Source organism: Athene noctua, chromosome 2, assembly GCF_965140245.1.
Source record: "Athene noctua chromosome 2, bAthNoc1.hap1.1, whole genome shotgun sequence".
NCBI lineage: Eukaryota > Metazoa > Chordata > Aves > Strigiformes > Strigidae > Athene > Athene noctua.
Genome location: NC_134038.1, coordinates 38,327,774 through 38,351,752, shown reverse-complemented (window position 1 = coordinate 38,351,752; position 23,979 = coordinate 38,327,774). Strand labels below are relative to the sequence as shown.

General features: G+C 37.5%; 1 protein-coding gene across 2 annotated transcripts in view; it reads left to right on the top strand.

Moving 5' to 3' along the window:
* CSPP1 (centrosome and spindle pole associated protein 1) overlaps positions 1-22,476 on the top strand; it is a 64,299-nt gene extending 41,823 nt beyond the window's left edge. For both annotated transcript variants that reach the window (XM_074898864.1, XM_074898865.1), the window contains 12 exons: positions 281-430; positions 1,655-1,801; positions 2,589-2,693; positions 3,736-3,802; positions 5,266-5,386; positions 6,083-6,228; positions 6,759-6,899; positions 12,233-12,273; positions 12,763-12,826; positions 16,826-16,935; positions 17,120-17,270; positions 21,631-22,476. In XM_074898864.1, the coding sequence (XP_074754965.1) occupies positions 281-430; positions 1,655-1,801; positions 2,589-2,693; positions 3,736-3,802; positions 5,266-5,386; positions 6,083-6,228; positions 6,759-6,899; positions 12,233-12,273; positions 12,763-12,826; positions 16,826-16,935; positions 17,120-17,270; positions 21,631-21,854 (1,467 nt within the window). In that variant the 3' untranslated portion in view covers positions 21,855-22,476. The remainder of the gene's footprint in view (positions 1-280; positions 431-1,654; positions 1,802-2,588; positions 2,694-3,735; positions 3,803-5,265; positions 5,387-6,082; positions 6,229-6,758; positions 6,900-12,232; positions 12,274-12,762; positions 12,827-16,825; positions 16,936-17,119; positions 17,271-21,630) is intronic.
* The last annotated feature ends 1,503 nt before the right edge of the window (positions 22,477-23,979 follow it).

Here is a 23,979-nt window from a genome sequence, read left to right as displayed (position 1 = left end):
AGGAGATATGCAGGTTTTATTAGTAGCATTTATGATCAGTGCTCCTACTGGAGGGTGGTTCAGTAAATAGTTGCCAAAAAGTAGTAGTAAAATATCATCTAATTTAAAAAGAATTTTGGAGGTGAAACATGAGACTGGCTCTAGAATTCTTCTGGTGGCTCCATGCAATTTTCAACTGCGCAAGTAGATACAGCAAAAGTCCATAGAAGATCATAGTGGCAAATGTTCATCAGATTATTGGTAGCTACTGACATTTGAGTATCTTTGCTTTATTTTCTAGATTGAAGAAAAGAGACGTAGGGAAGAAGCAGAACGAGAAAAACTTAGAATGGAAGAAGAAAAAGAAGAGAAACGACTGGCTGAACAGAGGATGAGAATTCAGAAAGCATATGAAGTTGAACAAGAAGAGAAAAGAAAGAAAGAGGAGGAGGTGCAATATTTTGATACCTTGACTTTTTTCCATCTTAAACTAACCCTTTGTAACATTTGTCCTCTAGATTAAGAAGGTAAACTGAGAAGTGTCCTGTCAATTGCTCTTTGTTTTTAAAAGGGCCAGAGGAGAGGTAGAAAATTGTGTGAACTAACACATTCTTCTCACTCTTTATGGTATGTTACCACTTGAAGTACTGTTAATTCTTTTAAGAAAATACGTATGGTTTTATAATTGACAGTGGTGCTTTCCTTTTTAAAAGAAATTATTTGTGAGGCCAATAAAAAGCTTTGTCCAATTGGTGAATTTGAAAGCAAAACAAAACTTTTTTTTTTTGTTAGCCTCTTTAAATCTAGCTCTCATGGAATTATTAGTATTCTGAATGTAGCTATACAGGAAGATTTTGTAAAGCCTTTTTTTGAATTGGTCAGGATGTATCTTTGAGATAAGAATACTACTTGTTTTGAAAGAGAATGCCAAACAAATCTAATGAATACTCTTCATGGAAGTAAACTTATGATTTAATTAAAATCCAAAAGTTTTCTGTATGAGGTTTGGAAAATTGAATTAATTTGCATAATTCAGAATCACATAAATAATTGTAGGAAAATCACTCAAGGCCAACAGAGATGGAAAAATCTTTCAGTACCCTGTGGGATTATGAAAGATCAGTTCAGGATGTAGGACTTCAAGATTTCTAAGACAGAACACTTAGAATTCTAGATTCTCTTCTTTAGTATGAGCAAGTTAGTTGGATGAATCTTGTCTTCTGGATAATAGAGCTGGTCTAGTATAGAGTAGAAAGCTAACTGGTATAATTGCTTTTCACAGACTGAAGACTAAAATTGAGACCGGATGGTAATTTCTCTGTGGGCTTGTGATAGGGTGGTGCATGTGTGCAGTATGTTTTGTTTGAATCTGAATTTTTTGGAAATGACTCCTACAGTTTAGCCTTAACTGGCAGCAGATCTGGGGACACAAAGTGGTGTTTATTGAAGTTAGTAGGATTTCTGTTAAATGATGTTAGCAGAGCCAAGACTGCAGATGTTTAATATTTGCATGGCATAGCTTTTAATTTGAGTGTTTGAAGTCAGCCTAATGAAATATGCTTTTCATTTCATACTAATCACTTTGATGTATAATTTTAACTTCTCAAAGAAAAAAAAAAAGGTAAACTTTAATAATGTTGAGTCTTTTTATGTACTAATAATGTTTATGTTACAGCGAAGATTGAAAAATAAAGAAATAATTCGATTAGATGAGGAGAGGAAAAAAGAGGCAGAAAAAAGAAGAAAAGAAAGAGAAGAAAAGCAAGATGAACAACTTAGACAGTATTTTGAGAAAGAAAAGATGGAAGAGGAAAAGAAGATGGTATGCTTCAGTAACTTTCTAAGATACATGTACTTCTTCCTAACTTAAAAATAACTGAATTTTAAAGAAATTGCATAATTTCTTAGACCTCTACTTTCAGTGTTATTCCTCTCTTAGTTTATCAAGCTACAGTATACTTACTGAGAACAGAGAACAGCTGACTGAAAAATCATACTGCAGTGGAAATATATCTTGCTGATCAAATTTGCATTAAAAAAAAGTAGTAAAAACAACATAAAGAAGAGGGAGCTGCACTCTATAGTTGATTTTTGGCCTGCTTCTACTGCTGTCCAAATACAAATAAAAATAGTTATATAATTTAGAGGACTGGAGAATTGTTAATTTTTAAGTTATGTTCTTTGTAATTTAATTATTTTCCTTTGACCTGTATGATGTAAGAAGTTCATCACATAAAATTCTGATGGACAACATCTAAGTAAATTTTAAAACTCTTTATCTTTTAGAAATTTTACATATCATTTCTCTAAAATGGACAGATACAATGGAAGTGTTTAGAGGAAGAAAAAAAAATGTGACTTAACCATAAATTTTAAAACCTACATCACAGAAAACAAGTATTAAAGCTACTATATGTAGAAAATAAAATCACATGAAATAAATTTGGCAATAATTTTATGCAATTAGGAGTTGAAAGCAAATTCAATTAAGACAAGCAAAAGCATTTTTCTGTCAAATGAAAAATATTAGCCAAGCTCTTCCAGTCCAAAGTAATACTTTATTTAGAATCTATAGGGATGTAATTTCAGTCTTGCTTTCCTCCTTGCAGTTTTCAAGGCAGCCTTCTCCCATCGTTCCTGCTCTTCAGAACAAATCAATAAGAAGAGAAGAAAGGATTCCCTCCACTGAGAGTCATTTATCTTACTATGCACAAGTATGATTTTTATAGTCAACGTTTACTGACTTGTTTAAGACAGTACAGTATATGAAATCCTACCAGTTTTTTTAATGTTTGTCAGTTATTACTGGAATACCACAAATAACTGGAGACAGTCTTTATGTTAGCCAGTCTTGCAGCTTTGAAATCTAATGTTAAATTTTATTCAAATTATTGAATACCTTTTTTTAGGAGTGTGTTATTTTAATTTTTTTTTCTGCATGAACATTTTCTGTAGAGATGAGCACCTCATTTTTGAGTGTAGATACTCTGTCCAGTTTACCAAGGGTCTAGCAGTCTCAAGGTTTAGGATAAGAAAGTTTACATCTAATCTAGCAACTCATCGTGTTCACCCAGAGGAGAACTTAGCTCAGGCATGAAGTTTAATGTTGATTCTTAGCTACAGACTTTATTGTCTTATCCTTATGTTTTTGAAGTTGCAAAAAGATTATAACTCCTAATACACTTCACTTTTTTTGCATCACGAATGAGTTACGGTAGTGGTCCTGAGACCACTCATATCCTTCACTTGCTTTAATCTTCCCTGGGACAAATTTTTTAAAAAATAAATTTCTCCTGTGGAGAATAGATTAAATAATTGCCTTGAATTTCAGGCTACACTTTTGACTTTTTATTGGAAATGTTTTTTTACCAACTGTCTATATGAACTGGGCTAAAAATTTTAAAAATTATTTTGCCATGAAAATGATACTTTGGCAAAATACTTTATGGTGCAGTTTCAGAATATGCTTTGGAGGAAGGTCAGTTTATTTTTGTGGCTTTGCAGTATTTGGTATAGCTTTGTTTAGATCTCTGAATAGTGCATTATAGTTATTATCATAGTAATTTGGATTATGCATTTAAAGGTCAGATTTAAAAAAACCTTAGACATTAACAACCTGTAAGGTTGTTATTCTGTCTTCCAGTAGTAGTGGTAGGTAACGTAAATTGGACATAAAGTAAGGAAATAAAATGTACTTATGTCTGCTATATTTTCTTCCTTTGACATATTAACATTTCATATTCATTTGATCACTAGGATCCTCCACAACCAAGGGTTCCTTCTCCACCTGTCCCTGCTAGAAGAAATCAGTTGCGTGCATTTGGTAGGTATTGGCTTTATTACAAGCTCATTTTCTGTTACAGTGAAATTGTTCTCAGTTACAGTTATGTTTCTCCTCTGCAAAGGAATAATCTTTAAAAGTTTGCATTTCTGTGTGGGTGTTCTCTCTGTTTTAGTATCATCACTGCATTAGTATGATATGTGTGAAGTATTACTACAAAATAAAAATGCATTTATTATGTGTCTTCATCAGGAAATATTTTTTTCTAAAACCTCTGCTAATGGAATAGTCTGCATGGGAGGTGCTGGATCTTTCAGGACAGTGGTGACCACTGTGACCAGAACATTGTGAAATGGGAGTTTTGGATTGGTTGAGTAATGGATTAAACCAACAATGTGTAGAGCCTTGCAGTCCTAACTCTTAAATTCTACTTTCTTTTGTTAGTCTGCCTAATCCTCTGACCATTCCTCTTAGCTTTCACCGGTGGTTTTAAAATTCAGGGATGCTGGGAGGATCTCCTTCGCTCTTTATATGTTAGTTAACTGTGCAGTATGTGGGTGGAAAGCAGTATTTTTCTTCTGATTCTTTTTTACAAGGATAAAAGAAACAACACATGCAATATTAAAGTAAATGATGACCTGCAAATGCTAACACCCAGCAGTCAGTAGCTGGGTCCATTCTGGGGAGTTACAGCTCTTGAACTAAATGGAAGGCAGAGTCCTTAATGCAGCTTTTGGAAATTGATTGACTTAGACCATCTGTTATGAGAGAGAAATAAAGACACATGAATTAAATCTTGTGTTTGATCTAGTTGAATCTAGTAAAACTCACTTGCCTGCTAGGTTCTGGACTCAGACTAAAAAAGTCAGTAACGTATCAAATTATTAAGCATATGACTTGGAAAATAAGGAATTTATGGAACTGTTCTAACTTGTGGAGGAATGCTGTCCTGACCACAGAAAACCAGCTTAGACCCAAAGTAGTTTAAAAAGTCAACATAAGCACATACTAAAAATAAGTGCTGAAATTAGAACTCTTGAATACTTAAGAGAGTCTGCACTGAGCAGACAGGCACCCCACTTTTGAGTCAGGAAACAGAAATGAGGTTGTGCTCTTGCTGATACCACCTCAGTTCCTGTGATCTGCCTCTGGGACTCTGAGGACTGGATTTGCTAATTTCAAAATAAGGCTATTTACTGGCAGTGCCCACTTGCTGGTATTTCATAGCTTTTCCTTTTCTAAATACAGTGCAACATTTCCATTACAGTTTGGATGCTTTCTGCTGTTTAGGGGATCTGGTCCTTGTTCTATGACCTATATACAAAATACAAGCTCTGACCTAATTTCTAGTATATGAAATGCTGTGATTCTTGTGTTTGTATAACCCGTGTTTTAGTTAAGAGTTCATTATCTGGTTTGGTTTTTTTTTCCACTTTACATTTATGAGGTAGGGGAAAAGTGTCTCTGACACTCCTTATTTTAAAATTATTTCTGTTAAATTCCAGAGGAAAGAAAGAATGTGATAAATGAATTATCAGAGATGAGGAAACAGCTTCGTAGCGAAGAGAGGCGACTGCAGGAACAGTTGCTAAATGTGGCCAGTGATGATGATGTACCGGTTACACGGTAAGAATTTATCTTCAGTTTTAGAAACTAGATTTTGCTCAGAAACTCAAAGCTATTATGTGTTAGTAGCTAGTTGGCTAATATACATGAGTGAAATAAAAATCTAAAGATAGAACTCGTATCTACAAATTTCTTAATTTTTTCTAATATGTATGGGCTTTTTCCAAGAATCTTGCTAAACATTAGTGTAAGAATGGCTGTACTGATAAGATTGGAAGTTGCGATACTCTGTCTTGGAGAGTGGTCCAAAACAGACATCCAAGACAGAACTTCATCTCCTTACCTTTTTTCCTGCGGCATTAATTTGTGCCTGTGAACTGCAGTACTACTGCTGATGAATATGCGTATGAATAGCATAGTGTTGTGGTAGTACTTTCTGATTGAACATCATACCCTTTTTATTTAAAAAAAACCCGGTTTACTTCCAAAATGTATTAGTTAATGATAAAAGTTAGTTGGAGAAGATCATCAGATCATCAGTCTTAGTTCCGCTCCATAAAGTATGAGGATTTTAAAATTTTTAAGTAGGTTATCTCTTTTTATAACACAATATGCAGTGTCATCAGTTTCAAATTTATTTTCCTATTTTTATATTTAAGGATAAAAGATGTGAGCTTTATCAATACCTTATTATCATCCAACTCATTAATATTACAGTGTTAAATTATATTCTGTTTCTTTTACAAACTTTTCAAGTGGGAGGAGAGAGAAGAATCCAAAGGATGTATTTGAGATGGCTAGGCTTCGTCTGCAGGCTCCAGTAAGGCGACCTTCATCGAAGGAGGCACAAGATCCCATCAATATACAGAATATCTGGGAATTTAATGAACTTAAATACAAAGGCAGGTAGATCTTCTTGTTATTGATGAAGAACTGTAATGAAACATCTCTTCTTTTCCTCCATCTTCCACACCACCCAGGATTTAAAGACAAAAATCAGCCCCTTCACAGCTACTGCCCATACACAACATACTCTGTGGACAGCATTTTGTATGTGTGTATATCTTTCTGTATGGCCACTTCTAGAAGTTCACACAATTCACAGCATTGTAATGCTGAGTTATCACTCAGAGCACTCAGTTTCCAATCCTTGCTTCTGTTGCATTTGATATGATGTTACTGAAAGGAGAGTGAATTTGATTTTTTTTTTTTATTTACCTGCAAACAAAATATGATTCTGTGTAACTTTCTGTTTCTACTTTACCAGAAAATACATTTTTTTAATATAGTCAATTGCTAAAGTAGTTCATCCTTTTGGCCATTGTCACCATTATTTTTAATATTTTTATTTTTATCTGTAGCTAGTCGTTTAAAAATGTTTTTCAGAATTGTTGGTTTAGGGAAAAATTTAAATTTAATATCATTGCTCTAGATCCTGAAACACGTATGGGTTTGAGGCACATGTATCCTGATCCTCCAAAAGATGATCAGACTTTAGAGATTCAACAGCAGGCACTGTTGAGGGAGCAGCAGAAGAAACTTGACAGAATGAGAATGAGGAGAGAAACAGAAGGTAAGGAATGGAATGAACGGTCCAAGATAATTTTAATTATTTTTCTTTATTTGTTTTGTATTTTAGAAGAATTTAAAAACACCAGCTCTAGCTTTACTTCTTTCAAGTTCAGTGTTGGCACTGCAGTACAAAACAGAATAAAACACTGTAGTGATGAAATTCTGTCATAATGTAAAGCATAAAAAAATTGAATGGCTTTTTTTTTTTTTTTTAAATTACTGTGACTGTTTCTCTTCGGTTCCCTGAAAGTGGTTTAACTAGTGCTTCATACTTCAGAAAAATGCAACAGAAAAGTACTTTGGTTACTGCTTCTTTAAAACTACAGAACAGTAAAACTCTTCAGCTTGTTTGTGGTAAACCTGGTAGCAAGTAAGTTCCTTGTGGCATTTTTTCAGTTCTCACTGAAGAAGTAGATGGCTTTGAACTGTGAATTGGTTAAAATGCAACCAGTGTGTCTTCACCTTGGTCTCCTTTTAATGGATTAAATTTCTTTTATTTCCATAGTTTTGGGCTGATTATTTCAAAGTTTCAGAAATCTGTATCCATAAACAGGTTTTGCTTTAGAAACCACATGTAAGATATAACTAATTTGAGGTTCCAGAATGAAAATGGTGCTTGTACTGCTTAATAGAGATCATCCTAATATAGTGAAATATTAACATCCTAACATAGTAAAATATTTTGGCTGCACACTGCAGAAGCAGTGAAAAGAAATGTAATGTCCCTTTTCTGCATGCTGCACTTAATTCCAAATGTAATGTTCAATCGGATATCTTTTATGAACACTCACTAAAGAGCAGTATCTCAATTTATTTTTAGATGTTATTTTAAAAATATCAGGAGAGTTGCTTCAGCCTTTCCAGAAGTTTCGGTGGCAGCTATACAAATGAGCTCAGTTTTGAGTACAAGATACAAATTTCTCAGAAAAGTGTAATTCAGACTGGCCTAACTTTTTTTATTTTAACTTTTCTATGAGAGGAGCAGAACAAATCTCAAAAAGTGTTTCTAGTTTTTCCTCTTAAAAAACACCCTAAGCAACACCACACAATCCAGTCTCTCCTCACACACATCACAGTTGTTTCACTCATGAAAATGTGACGAGAAAATAACTTTATTTCTGTGGTGGCTTAGCCTCGGCTAGCAGCCAAACTGCCACCCAGCTGCTCGCCTGCTCATGCCCCCTCGCTTGCCCCTTCATGAGATAGTGGGGGAAACAGGAAGAATAAAGCTTGTTGGCTGAGGTACAGACGTGGATGTTGCTTACCAATTGCTGTTGTGGGCAAAATAGATTTAACTTGGAGAAAATTAACCTAATTATTATCAATTTAAATAAATATTTAATTACTGATTTTGAGTAGTGGGAAACAGACAAACATCAAGACCACACTTTTTCTGCCCCCTTCCCCATGCCCTCCTTCACTCGTGATGCCACTGCTCCCCTTCCTTGGTACCACCCCAGGTTATGCTCAGTCCCTTCGATGCAGTCAAGTGGTGTCAGGCCAGGTTGGGGGCGCAGGGGGGTGGGTTGGAATTATGGGAGGAATTACGGTCAGTACACAGCGGTTCCTCTCTGCTGCTCCTGGCTTTCTGCACTTTCCATCCACCCTGCCATGGTCTCCTCCAGAGGCTGCACGGGAATCTCTGCTCTGGCACCTGGAGCAGCAACTCCCCCTGCTCTTTCTCTTGGTGTCTGCAGGGCTGCTTCTTGCACTTTTGCCCTCATGCCTCGCTGCTGTGCTTCGTTTTGCTCTTTCTGGCATGTTCTCAACAGAGGCCACCTCTGCAGCCACAGACACCCAGTATGGTATCAGATTGCTCCTTGGACTTTTTTTTGCCTTACAGATGAGGTGAAATTTTGGCATAAAAAACCCCATACACATATGAAAGGAAAATAGAACTTTCCCTACTGCTTTAGAAAAACTGAATGCCTCTTCTTATGACTGGTCATGCTTTGAGTCTTGTTTGTGTTAACTGTTAATAGACCCATATGTGAGCAAGATTAACAAAATTGATACCAATATGTGAATGGTGACAGTTACTTGCATAGTGTTTTGTTTAGTACACTGATTAGTGTTAAAGATGATTTGTATTCCATCTTGGGCAGATGTGCCTGGTGTTCAAGCAATGTGTGGAATATTACTTATTAATAACATAATGTCACAGCTGCATAGAATCATATCTATACCATCTGTCAGTGTTAATTACAAGCTCTTGAATATCATTTAATGTCTAAATGCAATGCATAGGGTTGTCTTCAGTCTTCCCCTTTGTGAGATTGACTGCCATGGTGAAAGCCATTTCACTAGCTTCAACTGAGATCTGTGTGGGGTTTGGTTTTGTTTTTCCACCATTAGAATATTTTCCAATGGGCCAGTCTGAGAAGGCTTTAATGTTTGGAGAGGAACCTCCACCAGCTAGGAAGTAAATTTGCCCTCATTAATTTCATGAACAAGCAGTCAATTTAGATGTATGCTAATGCTGAGTGGATAATGCAGGCTTACATGGTGACAACCTAAAGAGGCATTTCCTTGGACAATTTAGATTAGTTGGTAGACAAGCAGCTGATTTTAAAAATTATTTTCCACTGATGCTTATAGAGGATTCTTGAGCAGCTTTTCAACTCTCTTTCTCTTCTACTGTTTTACAACATCATTTAACTTTATAGTCTGTCACTGTGTACTGAGCAAGAGAATTAATTAGTTGCTATGTACCTCTCTATTTCTACTTTATTTTCTCTATTTCCAATTTATTTTCCTCAGAGACAAATTCATCATCTTCCCCTCATTGAAAATAGATGAGTGGTTTTATTGTCTGATTTAAGGCAGAAAGAAAAATGAATTAAAGCCGTATGTATTTTTGTACTGTGGGTGAAATGTCATATTATAGGTTGTAGTGGCAAAGACTTACCTGTTTTCCCATGCTATATGTGTTCTGTACCTTACCTCCTTTATATACTGTTTTCTCTCTGATAGGATTTTTCTTCCTTTTTTTTTTTTTTAATTCTTTATGTAAAAGAGAAATATGTGGGCTATAGTAGAGCTATAACCTGAGAAATTAATGGGTTTTTTAAATGTCCCAAATTCTTAAAATGCTTGCTGTGTCCCTATAAATAAGGCAGTCTTTTGCAGATTCTGCATGAGTATTATTTTGGAGGATAGGAGGGAAAGGCATGGGAACAGGTTTGATGATGTTGCACTGCAGGCTGGGCTTTGCTTGACTGGAGTAGCCTATCAGGAGCAGGCTGGTTGTCAGTCCAGGAGGAGTGACAGCCTGCGTGCTACGGTTTTTGATGCTAGACAGAATGTCAGCTACACACTGAGTAAGTTTGCTAGACAGAATGCAAGAAATAAAAACTATCTTACTAAATATTTTATTTGAAAACTTAAACCAAGTATGAAGAGTAACTTCAGTTTGGCTTCTTTGCATGTCCAGCGTACATGAGGTCATTGTTACAGTAACTTTCAGGATGGTTCTCTGTGCTCTCCGGAGTTGAGGTTTTTATCCTTAGACAAGTTCCCAGTGAAATAATCAGTGTCTAGTTCAACCTCTTTGTGAAAGCTGCAAGCACAGTGTGCTCATGAGCTTACATTCACTCTTGGGTCTTTCTGCAGTCTCCTCCTCTGATTATTACACCCTGACAGAAGGCAAGAGAACTGATTTCATCTAGCAGAGTTTATTGTGAGACAACATCCTTCTTACTAGTCAAACTGGTTGCTGAGGTGTCCCACCTAGGGGAGAACATCATTAGGCTTGAGTTCTGTTGCTATAAATACAACCGTTTAGATGCACAAACATGCCTATTCCTGGCAAACAGATGTCTGGAATATATAAGTTTTTTTTTTCAGTATCCATGAGTTTTAACTACAAAACTGTTGTAATGTTTTAACTTTACTACATATAAATGAGACTCCTGACTCCCTCGATCTAGTTCTTGGTCGACCACTAAAGTTAATGGCAAAATACAAAGTGGGGTTAGGAAATACATGGCTCAGGTGATCCCCAATTACAGAAGAAATAATTAATTTTGGTGTCTCTAATTTTTGAAATTTGATACAGTATTGGTTTGTTTTTCTACTTGGTTCATAGCAAGTTTAAATAAAAACTGATGAATTAGATTTCTCTCCCTTGTGGTATTTTTGTGTCCTAGCTGTGAAGTTCAGATGGAGTTTAAAGTGTTGTGATTTGGAACTAACAAACACTAGGATGTTGAATAACATTATACCATTAATTTTCACTCTTTTTTTTTTTTTAAATCCACAAATGTTTTTAATATAAGAAAAATGTGAGATGTATAAAATTTAATAGGTAAAGATGATGGTAAGAAAATTGATGGTAACCAAATTACTTACAGTAGGGAAGGGGAGGATAATTATAGCAAGAAGGCCACAGACTTTGAGTTCTTGGGTACACTTTGAAATGTAGGTTTCTGTTTAATTGCTTTTTTGTTTGAAGTTACTTAACCTGCCATGTTTTCTCACTACTGTGTTCAAGTTGCACTAGGATTCAGTAGTGTGCAGAACATAAGATGAAAAAAACATTTCTTGCTCGCTGTGTGACTGGATAATGTTTAAGATGCAGTAATTGAAATAATAAAGATGCTAAGGTATCAACAAATGAAGCATAGGAGGATAAAAGAGAGAAAGTGGGTATTCATGCAGCCACTTTTTGTGCCCTAATGTATTGCTTTGATGACTTAAATGATGCTGCTTTCCCGCAAATGGATGTTTTTTACGTTACTCAGTCAACCCTTGGACATGACCTTTCTGTAACAAGTGTTTTCAATATTGTTGTAAACATAGCACAAAAGTACTTCTGACTGTTGCAGCATAGAGAAATTTTTCAGAATTCAGCACAACTTAGAGCAATTTTAGCATTTAATGAAATATGATTACGTCTTTGAAAAAATTTGTGTTCAATAGCCACAGAAATAGTTATGCTTCATTTCTGGATAACAAATCGGGTTTTGAACAAGATCAAAATGGTTGATTTTTATTAGTGATGAGCAGTATAGTTCTAGTGTGAAAAGTGTGTTTGATCTTTGGGAGTGACTGATGAATCTGGCCTTAAGAAGGGCTTGCACATGCTCAACATTCTTAGAAATAATATACTACCGAGTTCTGTTTGATTTCTCTGATTCTACTTAAATTGACATAAGGAAACTGGAATAAACATTGCATTCAAATATTTTAAAAATATTCATTACAGTGTGTGTAATTTTATATATTTTATATTTTATATAATATGCTGATAAAACTTTTAATATGTTTTAGTAGTAACTTTTAATGTCAATACTATTGTTTTGTCCCTTGTCTATGTGGCTTTTGTTGTTCAAGATGATTCTGCTTCTGGCGGTAACCCACAAACCATGGGACTGGTAAGAATATTAAAACAGGTTTTTTATTACATTATTTTGCCTTTTTCAAGTCTGAGAAATATTGTGTCTTTCACAGATTTGGGGAAAGGAATTTCACTTCAGTAACAAGACAGCAAGCTTATTTACTTCTCTTGTTTGTCAGTACAATGAGTAACAGCTTCTTTAAACTTGACATACAACTTGTCTTTGTATACAGAGATAGTTTCATTACTTAACTCCTTTTTATATTCATTGGTACTTATTTTGTATTGATATGATGTTAGATTACTGCTGGGGGTGGGAATTAGTAGAAAAAGCCAAACCAGTTACAAACACTATTTAAAAATGTGTTGGGCTTTTTTTAGGCATAAAGTAGGGAATAGTACAGAACACTGTAAAGCTGGTGTTTGCTTTGCAGAAGTTTGGCAATTAATTTGCATTAATTATAGTTTGGCCCAAGAAAGATACTGAGACATCTGAATTTGCCTGTCTTCTGTTTCACTTCTGTAGTTCAGGAATGAGTCTAATGAATTATTGAAAAATTCATTGTTGGAATCGGATAGTGCTTTTATCGGTGAGTTTATACCTCCCCTTAACCATGTTATGAGTCTACAAACATGTAATTTAATCTAATGTGTCTCTAGAATGATTATTACTGTTCTAAAAGTTGCAGTGGGTGTAGCTATGGTGATTGTTTTCAAGTATTAGAAAATTATGCCTTTAAATTAAAATGCAGGCCTTTATGGAACTGTACTGCAATGATTTTGTGTAGGTCACACCTAAAATTAAGGATGCTGCTCTCTTGCCACTTCACATCTTTTCATGAGGAATTATCTTTTTGTGCTCATTGTGTTCTGACTGGGATGTTAGCCTTGTCAATGAGCCTTTTTTGACATCTTCCCAGTTTTGGATAAGGAAAAGCTAGTATATGTTCAGCGTGTGTGTTATGGTGGTAGAATATGAAATGCTCTTCTATTGTTCTGTGGCAAATTAATTTATTGACAGTCACAGCTTACAGTTATGAGCTGTCCATAATGAAATATAAAAGTGTTGGGCAGCCAGCGATTGTCTTCATTTTTGTTCATTTTATAAGCATGCTTGATTTTAAGTATGATTCATGGTTATAAAATAGTGATTCATTCTAAATTACTCACTTTTGTGCTGTTCAGACATTACTCCATTTCACAAAACTTGAAACATCATACTTGTAAACATTGTCACTTGTTAATCATCTGAAGTAGACAGGTTTTAGTTTTCTTAAGATTTTTGTATAGAGACTATGTGTCCCATTTTCTTATGTCTCTTCATCCAACCTTTATATGCATGTATGTAAAAGTGCTGTTTCAGATGTGCTTTGTTTCCACTCACTAGAAATAATAAGGCTAGAACTTACCTTCTCTTTTTTAAAAAAAAACAACTAGCTCAGGCCTCTAGGCATTATTTTCCATTAGTAGGCATTACGGTACCTTGAAATTCTCTTCGATCATCTATGGGAAATCATCTTACAAGGTTTTATTCTTTGCTGTTAAGGGAGACGCAGTAGATTCCTGCAAGTGCTTTTTAATGAAACTAGGGATGTTTCTATATACCAATGATTGTCATCTCTGGCTTTGGGTAATTTTTCATTTGAAACGTATTCAAGCTTATTCTGTTCACATGCAAGTCCTGGAGTGCAGGATAGAACCTGGCATCGGGAAGGGCACAGGATGGGGCTTTTGCGCTTGTTCAGTTGTACTTTCTGTAGTCTGCAATCCATTCTTCTTCAGGTTAGGAAATACTATTTATTAGTTACAGCCCAAATGATGAAAGGGTGCTTTGGAAGAGTCCATCAGTCTAGAATCTGGCCAAATACCCTGTCTCTAACCGTCGCCAGAGTAACGGCATGGGAAAGGATACAAGGTGGAGGGCAGATGTGCACCAACACTGCAGTCCTCTGCCAGCCTCCAGTGACTTGGAGCTCAGAGGCTTCCTGAGCCAAGTGCTGTGTGTTTGCACTCAGTAAGTCTTGCTAAGGTGGATCTTTAATAGGTTCTCTTTCATGAGTTGAAATCGACATTTTTGAATCCCTCTGTTTACTATCAGCAGTATTGTGTGGATAAATTTCCACGTGTACCTTCTGTGAACTATCTCCTTCCATCAGCTCTGAATCTACCACCTGTGTATCAGGGTGCTGCTTGGTTTCTTCACTGCTTTTGCAAGGCTCATGATATTTACGGTCCTGTCTCCAATTTCCTCCTCCTGCCGATTTCCTCCTCCTTCCCATCCAACTGATTCTTTCTTGCAGTTTAGTGAGGCGGCGGAGTTAATTTACAATACTATTCATATCCCCCCTACCCCCCCCTTTTTTTTCCTTTTTTCACATATCATTTATGACTGGTGGAAAGCATGTTCCCCAATACTGAGCTGTAGGCACTAACTAAAGCTTTGTTACCCTTTGCATTCTTTGAGTTTTATAAATAGCTGTTAAAATACTGAATATGAATGTGGTGACTTCCTTCCCAGAAATGAAAAATAACAACTCTCATTATCTGAGGGCTGCCTTCTCTCTGCTGCTCACATTGTTTGAGGGTCTTTTGTGAAATACTTTTGGTGTTTTTTAACAGATTTTTCATTTCCTGAGAAGAGCTTAACACAACCCTCTGTTCTGTGGTTTGGTTTTTTTTTGACATCTGTTTAAAATCTAACTCAATTTTGTAATAGATGTCAGCATTACAAATGAATTTGTCTATCTCCCAGGGCTCAGAAGTTTGAGGCAGTTAGGAATAAAGATGTTTATCAATTTCTTTTTCACTTTTTTTTGCTTTACTTGAAAACCTAGAATTCATTAGTGTTAGTGCAGTGATTTGAAAGCACATCTGCATAGCAGTATCTGAATGATAGATGCTTAAAGGAACAGGTAGCATCTTACACTGGTGAAACACTAAAGGTACAGATAAATTCTTTAGCTTGTACTTTGTTTCTGTTGTGATAAGTTCACGTGATTAAACTTTTTTTTTCTTGAGTAATATCACTGTTTTGAATATAATGAAGTTCAACTGATCTTGTTGCTAGAATTCTGGTAATTGGATTGTTAGCCACATACTGTTTCAAAATTATGCTTTGATTTTTTTTCAATATTTTTTTTTTTTTCACTTGAAACATTCGTGATGAAAGCATAAGTACCTTTGGTGAAACTAGGGGAAGGAAAAGAGGGAGAGGGGAATGAAATTTTTATTTCTAGAGAAAAAAATAACTGGTAATATGAAAGAATTTTAAAAAATATCTGTCTTTGTTATTCTGAACTTCCTTGATACCAATCAAATTTATTTTTCAAACCCAAGTATTTTAATTTTCAACAAAAATAATTTATTATTTTTAAAATTTCATTTGAAGATCTTTCAAACTTGTGAATAATGTAACATATTGCATTAAAATTTATTTTCAAATTGCTAGGAAATGAAAAACCTATTCTTTCCACAGTTGTGGTTTATTTTTAATGGCACAGTGTGTCATTTTCGACAAATGCTGCAGAATTGTTCAGTACTCTGTGTGTTTGTGTTTGTATATATTTACAGACAGTTATCTTCTTTTTTTTTTTTCCTTTGTTAACTTAATGTGTCTTACTAGACTAAGAGCCTTTCCAAAAGGTGACTTTGTTGTCACAAAGAGTAATTGATGATAATGGATTCTGTACTGGTTTTGTTAAGCAGAGTCCTTTCTTTTTCTGGGAGGCTCTGGGCTTGGAGCTACTAGAGGGACTGAACTAGAAACAGAGCTACCAAGCAGCAGCAAAGTCATAAACCAGCCCCCAAGCAGTGGTTACTGGTCCTGGAGAGGAAAAAAAAGTACCTGTTTGAAAGAGTTTGTATTTGAAGTAGTTTTCAGAATCAGCAAAGGAAGGGGAAATAGACAAACCAAGTGTGAAGCAAATCATCACCTTAGGGTTCATTTATATTATAAAAATAGATTAACCTCCCCCTACTGTAATGTGATAGAGTTATGATCAAAAATTTATTTAGTTACTTACTTTTGTAGGTAGAGATTCGAACACTTTATTACATGAAAAGGTGAGATTTGACCAAGGATATGTGATGAAGTCATTGATTATGTTATCATAGTCCACGTAACATTACCATTCCATGTAGCATTATATATTCCATGTGACAAACTTACATACATAATTTATTACACAATTATTTCTTTATGCCTCCAGTTTGCCTAGTGTTCTTTCAAGCAGGGATACTATACTCATTTGAGTACTTGTTTTCTTTAAAGGCCTAGATATAAACGATACGGTGAGCTAAGGTAGATGGTGGATTTGCAGGATGTGAAATGCCTTATCCTTTACATGGGAGAGATCTCAATATATATCTCAATATTCCTTGCCTTTGCTTGAAGTTCCTCTCTTGCTGCTTTGTTCTTTTGTCTGCTTCTGGCTTATCACTGGCTTTGTGCAAGTGTCCTAATGAATACATTCCTTTGATTCCTGTGATTAAATCAAGTACAATAAATTGGCTCATTTCAAAACATGAACAGGTTTGAACACTGACTAGTATTTTGATTTCTTTGAAAGTGACTTCATCTGTTTTTCCAGGTGCTAATGGGGAAACATTTCCTGCCTTGGGAGAAGTTAATTTGTCACCACAGCTTCCACCTTCTGCAAGGGAGAGGAGACGAATAAAGCAGAAAGCTTTGGAGCATGCTGTATGTATGATAACTGGATTGGCTTAAATATAAAGGTGGACCACAGATCTTAGGTCAGACAGTTCCTGTGGTTCCTTAGTGGCTAGATGATATGAATGCTGAGGGTGTAAATGTATAGCTGTTTGCCCTTTTAAAAAGGATGCCATTTAACTGAAGGATTTGTGCGTTTTGGGGTTTTCTGCAGGAGGATGTTCCAGCAGGCCAGACACCATTGCTGCAGCCTGACAGCTTTTCTTTACACTCGAATTTCAGCCTCGATGTTGATCAGCTGAAAGGCAAGAATGAAGAACGATTGCTCAGGCTGACTGAGCTCCAGCAGAAATCTCCTTACTTAGGTATGCTCTGTGTAGTAGACATGATGCAGTGAATACTAATTGCAATAATTAAAGGAATAAATATTAATAGACTGCCTGTATTTGAGCACTGAGTAGCTGGCTCAAACATAGGAACTATTTATAGAGCTCTGTAGCTGGTGCAAGAGGTTCCCCAGCAAACTTCAACACAGCTTTTTAGAGAAGGGTAGCAGGAAAAGCTGCTCTAATTCCTGTCTGATCAGCCACTGGTACTTGTCCTGTCTGTACCACTTCTGATATTGCGATGTGTCACTGCTAGCAGTAACATGTGGATGTTCAGCTGCACAGCTGAAATGTTAGTGGAAGGAAATGAAACTCCTGACTGATTGATGTTGATGGGGTGCCTGTGGGAGATTATTGGCATTCCCAGGAATCAGATGTCTGTGGGCCAACCAGCACAAAGATATGCCAAAAAATTGCATATGAAGAAGTACTTCAATTTCTAGTTAATTTGGATTTTCTACTGGTTTGTTAACATAAAGGATCCTTCAGTATTTGAGGTTGATATTGATACCTCTTTCAGTATACATGCACTTGAATTTATTATGTATGTCTTGTGACCATATTCTACATCAAACTGGGAGTTATCCCAGAGCTTCTCCATAGGCTGCCTGATGGAGGTCTAATTTGTGTATGAGGTACCAATTATGGCAACCATTAATGGCCATCAGTTTCTCACATGGATTATGACCCAGTTGATATACTTTGTGCTAATGATTCTTCCATATGAGTCTGAAATCTCCCTTTTTTAGGAGGTGGTTGCTATGCCATCTGGGCAGTTACAGTATCAGTATCCTTTTTATAACCTTAATGAGAGTACAGATGCTGACAGTTTTTTCTGATTCTGTTGCTATGGGTACTCTTACAAGCACTTCATCCTTTTTGTGTTTGTTTTAACCATCTCGCTGTGATTTTTAAGTCACTAAAAAACCCAAACCCATTCATATTCCTTTCTTCTGCTTTACTAATTTTACTCTACTCAAACATTTTTGCCATGTGAACTACTTTTACTTTGCTTGCTGCCCTTGTTCTATCTCACCTCTTTTATAATTTCACCTCATACCATGTGAACTATACTTTTTGTTTGCCTTCTGTTTGTGTCATGGTCTCCAGAGCTTCAGCCTTTGGATATATATAGCTTTTATATGCACGTGCATGTGTGTGTGTATATATATATGTCTGTGTGTAGCTCTTTCTATGGAACATAAGGAGGACCATCGCTCATACTTAGCATATGTGCCTCTTGAAAATGTAACAAGTGCTCCTTTTGCTCAGCTGTGGTTGTTAGGGCTGCACTGCTGCCTGCACTCCTCTTCCCTCCTCATACTCGGTGACATTACAAAAAAAAAAAAAAAAAGAGTGAAGCCAAGTGGTTTTATTCCTTTTCCCTAGCAGTTTGATCAGACCTTTGTGGCATCCTCTTGCTTCCCTAACAGCTAGGACTGTTATTTCTCCTCTGCCCTCAGAGGCACTGCTGGGGAAAACAACTCTGTCAAATACAAAACTAAGGAACTCTTAACTGGTTATCTTCCCTTCAGATGGCTGGGAGATGGCAATTTACAGGCTTTGACAAATTTTAAGAGCTGAGCCTGTCGGTAGAGTACGGAGTTTCACAGCAGTTCACTTTCCTTTGTGGGACTGATGTGAGAAGCCTAAAGCCACCCTAGAATTGTCTTCTCAACTGGAAAACTAGTGCATATTGGTACCAGGCTTCCTTCTCAGTTTTCACTCATCCAAAAAACCCATTCCCATCAATGCAGAGTTGGTGAGTACTTTGGGTGATGAGGTCTCCGCAAGCTGGCAGATACTTTCTCCAGAGGCCAGTGTATGTGTGTTCCTAACTGCCTGAACTAGAGCAGGCTCGGATACAGAAGAGAGAATTCTCACAGCTTTGAGCACATTAGATATGTGGCTCAGACCCTGCTTGTATGTAAGACAAGTTGCCTTAAATTGCTTGAGACTTGTTAGGCATTCCTTTGTGTCTAAAAGGAGTGTGGGAGCCTGCCATGATCTACAGTAGACAGCAGCACTGATTCCTGCTAAGTGCAGGCAGACAGAAGACAAACTCTAATATCCACTCCGGGGTGCTGAAGGAGTTTGTTCTCATCAAGACGCAGGGTGGGCTGCAGTTGGTGTTTAGTAGAAGTCCAGACACCACTCAGTTTCTAAATCAGTGTTTCATGTGAAGGAGAGACGTCTGCTTACCCCCAGCCTCCACATACAAACTGTGAATTATCAGGTTGCAACTCCAAAGAAAATTCTGTGGTGGAGGCCAATGAAGAACACCTTTTTTATGGACTATACAAAGTCTTGAAATTCATGATGAAACAAGATTTGTGCTGTAGTTGATTTGTTGTGCTTTCTAAAATCGGCACCAAATGAGTCTGATAGTGATGTGCACTGTGATATTATCTCTGACAAAACATTTGTTCTAACCTCTGACTGCTGGAAGATCTAATGGCTTTGTCTTTAAGAAGTAATAATGAAACTCAGGGAAATTGCAACCTTCTGGCCTGAAAGTCCCTGGTTTATCTCTAAACAAATACCTTATTTTTATTGTTTCTAAATATCATCTCTTTAAAAAGTAGCAAAGAAGAAATAATTTTCTTCAGGTATTATTTTTCCTGCCATGTACTGTTGCTAACCCCACCATAACTTATACATGTACAAACTGTAGGTTCCAACCCCCAGGAGAGTTTTTTCTGATCCAGGATGTAGGAGACAAAGAAGTTCACTCAGCCAGCTTCAAACCCTGCACCCTGTAAAGGGGGTGACAACCTATTTACATTTTTAATGTTACCGAGGAGTTTTGTTTTAACCAGACTGAGGAGGCTTGGAGGATGATCAGATCACTGTCTGTATGACGTGACAGAACTAGTAGATTACTGCCAAGTTCTTTTTGAACAAAAAGTATTTGGCATTTTGTTTTAGAACCCGCATCCCACCTTAGGCACTGAGAGAACTGAGCCTTCCCTCCCAATGTATGTGGGATTGTGTGGTTTCTGTCATTCCCTTCACATCTGCACACCTGCCTCCTGCTTCTGCAGGACTTGAGTTCTCACACCTGTGCTTAGACCATCAATTTTCAAGTTTTAGTGAGAAGCTCTCGTGTGAGAATAATGATAACACACTGCTGTTTTAGTTGTTGGTAAGTAGCGCTTATCCTAAATTAAGGATTTTTCATTTTTCCGTGCTCTGCCAGCAAGCAGGTGCTCACAAGGCTGGGAGGGAGCCTGTCCAGGACAGCTGACCTGCACTAGCCAAAGGGATATTCCATACCATTGAATGTCACACTCAGTATATCAACTGGGGGGGGGGGGGGAGATCGCTGCTCAGGCATTGGTCAGTGTGAATTGTGCATCACTTGTCTTGGGTTTTATTTCTTTGTTATATCCCTCTTCATTACAATAATAATAATATAATAATATTTATTATAGTTTAGTTATTAAGCTGTCCTTATCTTCATGAGTTTTACCTTTTTTTTGTGGTTCTCCTCCCCATCCCTCTGAGCAGGGAGGAATGAGTGAGCAGCTGCGTGGTTCTTAGTTGCTGGCTGGGCCTAAACCATGACAATCCAAAAAATGAACAGCACAGAGAAATAATACATTTATATCTTTTTATATCTATATATAATAAAAATGTGTTGTTTGATAATCTATACTAAAAACTATCTGTTTATGGCATTAGGTATGTCTGATTGCTGACTAAACTGAAACAAGTATTAGTAGAGTTAAGAGTGATAACAACAATGCCAAGTTCAAATGCAAGGCTGGTTTCGGTTTTGGGTTTTTTTGTGTGTGGGGGGTTTGTTTTGGCAGATGAGGACTTACCCAGCATGTGTTTCAGATCAACACTGCACTGAGGTTATTAGCTGTCCTGAACTGTGATGTCAGACTTGCTTGCATTTGCACTGTTTACTGGTGTTAAAGTAATTCTTCCCAAGTTCTCCTCTGAGTAAGAGAAGGTCTATACGCAGCCATAACACTGTAATTTAATGACCTTATTTTTTATATAAATTTTCTATGTATATAGGAGGCTTTGGGAAAGCAAGAAGCTTCTACCAGTCTGTCCAGGGTGCCTGTATCCCCTCCTTGTTGAGCTGGCAGGGGGAGGAGCTGTTGGCATCAGACATCAGAGACTTGGGAGGCTGTAGCTGTTGACTCCAGATGGGCCCAGTTCCCCAGAACATGAAAAACGTTTGCGAAGCAGAAACAAATGTAATTTAAAAGCAGTATTTGTGCATTTATTGCAGACAGATAAGCCTGTTCAGTGTAACAGTGTTGTGGCAAGAGGCGGTGTTTGTCCCCCTTAACATAGGTGTGTTGCTCTGCCCCTCTCTCAGGTGATAACCTTTCCTTTGGAGGGGCTGACCTTCTGAAGCGCGGCCCGCCCAACGCGGGCAGACGGCCCAGTTCTGTTGACACAGTTGCGACGGAGCCCTGGCTGCGGCCAGGAACGTCAGAGACGCTCCAAGGATTCACGGCTGAGGAGTCGAGCCCGGCGAAGCTTTCCCCGGAGAACACGCTCCCGCTGGGCTGGCAGGGCCTGTCAACCGCGCACGGCTGAGGGCAGCCCCCGCCCTGCCTGCCGCCTCCCAGGCACTGCGCCGCACTACCGCACTTTCTAGGGTCCCTTGTAGGGATATTCTCTTCCGTGTACCCAGTGTGGAGCCGTACGGATAACTTAAAACAGCAATAATAAATTAACAAGCTGCAGTGTCGTGGAGCTGTAGAGCAGGGATGTTTTATGTTACATGATGTGGGAAGCGGAGGAAGAGCTTGGCTGTTTTTGCACTTTTTGTACAAGTTAAGTCCACCTCTGAGGCTGAAACTTACCACAAAAACTGTGTGTGTGTGTGTGTGTGTGAATTTGATATTAAATCAAAATTAATTTTTAGCTTTGTTTATAGCCAAACTCCAAAACTGTCTGGAAATGGAGTAACTGAACAGCAGAGGTGCATTTTAAGCTTTTACCAAAAGAGTGAATAACTTGGAGAAGGACACGTGCTTTTCATACAGTGCTGAGTGCTGTCCTGCATGAAAGCTCAGCAGTTTCATGGAAAAATTACTTATTAGCAATGTGTCTTATGTTCCCTAACCTGTTATGTGCTGGAAATACAGATGATGTTGCATATATTTAATTTATGGTTCTGACTTCAGAGTTAATAAATTATTTTGTTACTAAAAATGTGAAAGCAGACTCAGATTTTCATAATTTATCATTTGCTTCAGCTTCCATTTACTCCTGAACAAACTGGAATGTTGAACAGTGTCTTTAAAGAAACAGGAAAAACATGTCAAAGTTGCTGAATAAAAGCACAGAGCTTTAGCAAGAAGGAAACAAGATTTTAGGAGTTTAAGGAGCTGAAACATCAAGGTGAACCAAGGATAAGGCTGTGACTTTGTTAGTAATTCCTACCTCGAGGCCAAAGCTGGACAAGCAGGGAAAAACAATGAAACAAAACTGATTTGTAAAAACCTGTTTTCACTAAAATGTCACCTTCAAGTTTCTGTGTAGCTGCTTGAAGGCCAGGGCTGTTCTGTGGTGACAGCAGGCCAGAGGTGCTTGCTGGGAGGGGTACTTGAACATGGTGTTGTGCTCAGGATGCTTCATGGGTTTAGCATGTTCCCAGAGAGGAGGTGCCCAATCAAGCTAATTCTTACCCTGAGTTTCTGGCTCATCAGCCAAAAGGCTTATGACCTTCCTCAGTTGGGGTATGGCAGGGATCATGGTGTCATCTAAACCCTAGGCTAGAGGATGTAGTACAGACCTTGTGGCTGCTTGATTCTGAACTTCCCAAAGGCAGGAATTCTGAAATAATTTTAAGCAGCAAAGGTGAAAATGTTTTATAATACAGTTACTGCCCTAGCACAAAGCCCACCTTACACATTTTGTACTTCAGCACCTGCCAGCCTTCCCCTCATTTTTGATGCCTCTTTCCAGTTGCTTCAGGAGTTGAACTTTGTGATAGATACACACCTGGTGTTCTCTTCCTTCTCACTTAGTGGCCTATATAGTTTAATTTTCCTTTATTCCCTGAACTTTTAAAGTTTTACCCCTGATAGCATTACCCTAAAAAGCCAGCCTTGTTTAACCGCAAGCATTTTTGTCACTGTCACTGAGCATTACCACAGGCTGGCATTCATGTCCTCCAGTTCAAGTCTAGGACACAGCACAGCCCCCCCTTCACCTCTGCAGTGACCTGAAACCACTGAACTTGTTTCAGCCTCGCTGCTCAGCAGCACTTCACACAGTGCACCAGGCCCTGCCGCCCTGCTCTCCTCCCCTGGGCATGCAGGGTACTCTTGGTCCTTTCCAAATCTTTCCTTCAATTTTCTCTGCATATCCAAAGTTCAGTTCTAGGCAGGGCCTTTCTGCCTACTTTCCTCATTTTTTTAATAATGACAAATCTCATTGGCAAAATAAATGCAGCTGCAACTGCCAGTGCTGAGCTCAAAGCTGAGATGACTAAACCAGCACCCATTTCCTGCCCCAACGATCCTTGTAGATGTGAATGTTTAGAGAGCTGCAAGTTGAAAGCAATACCCCAAGCACAGATGGTGCAGTTCTGGCACTGCAAAAACTAGAGGTACAGAAAGGAGTAACGATGGAACAGGAGTTCAGTTTCCAATGAACCAAGACTAAACAGCTATGAGGCCTTTTCCACATAAACTGTAAATAAGGTGAGGCA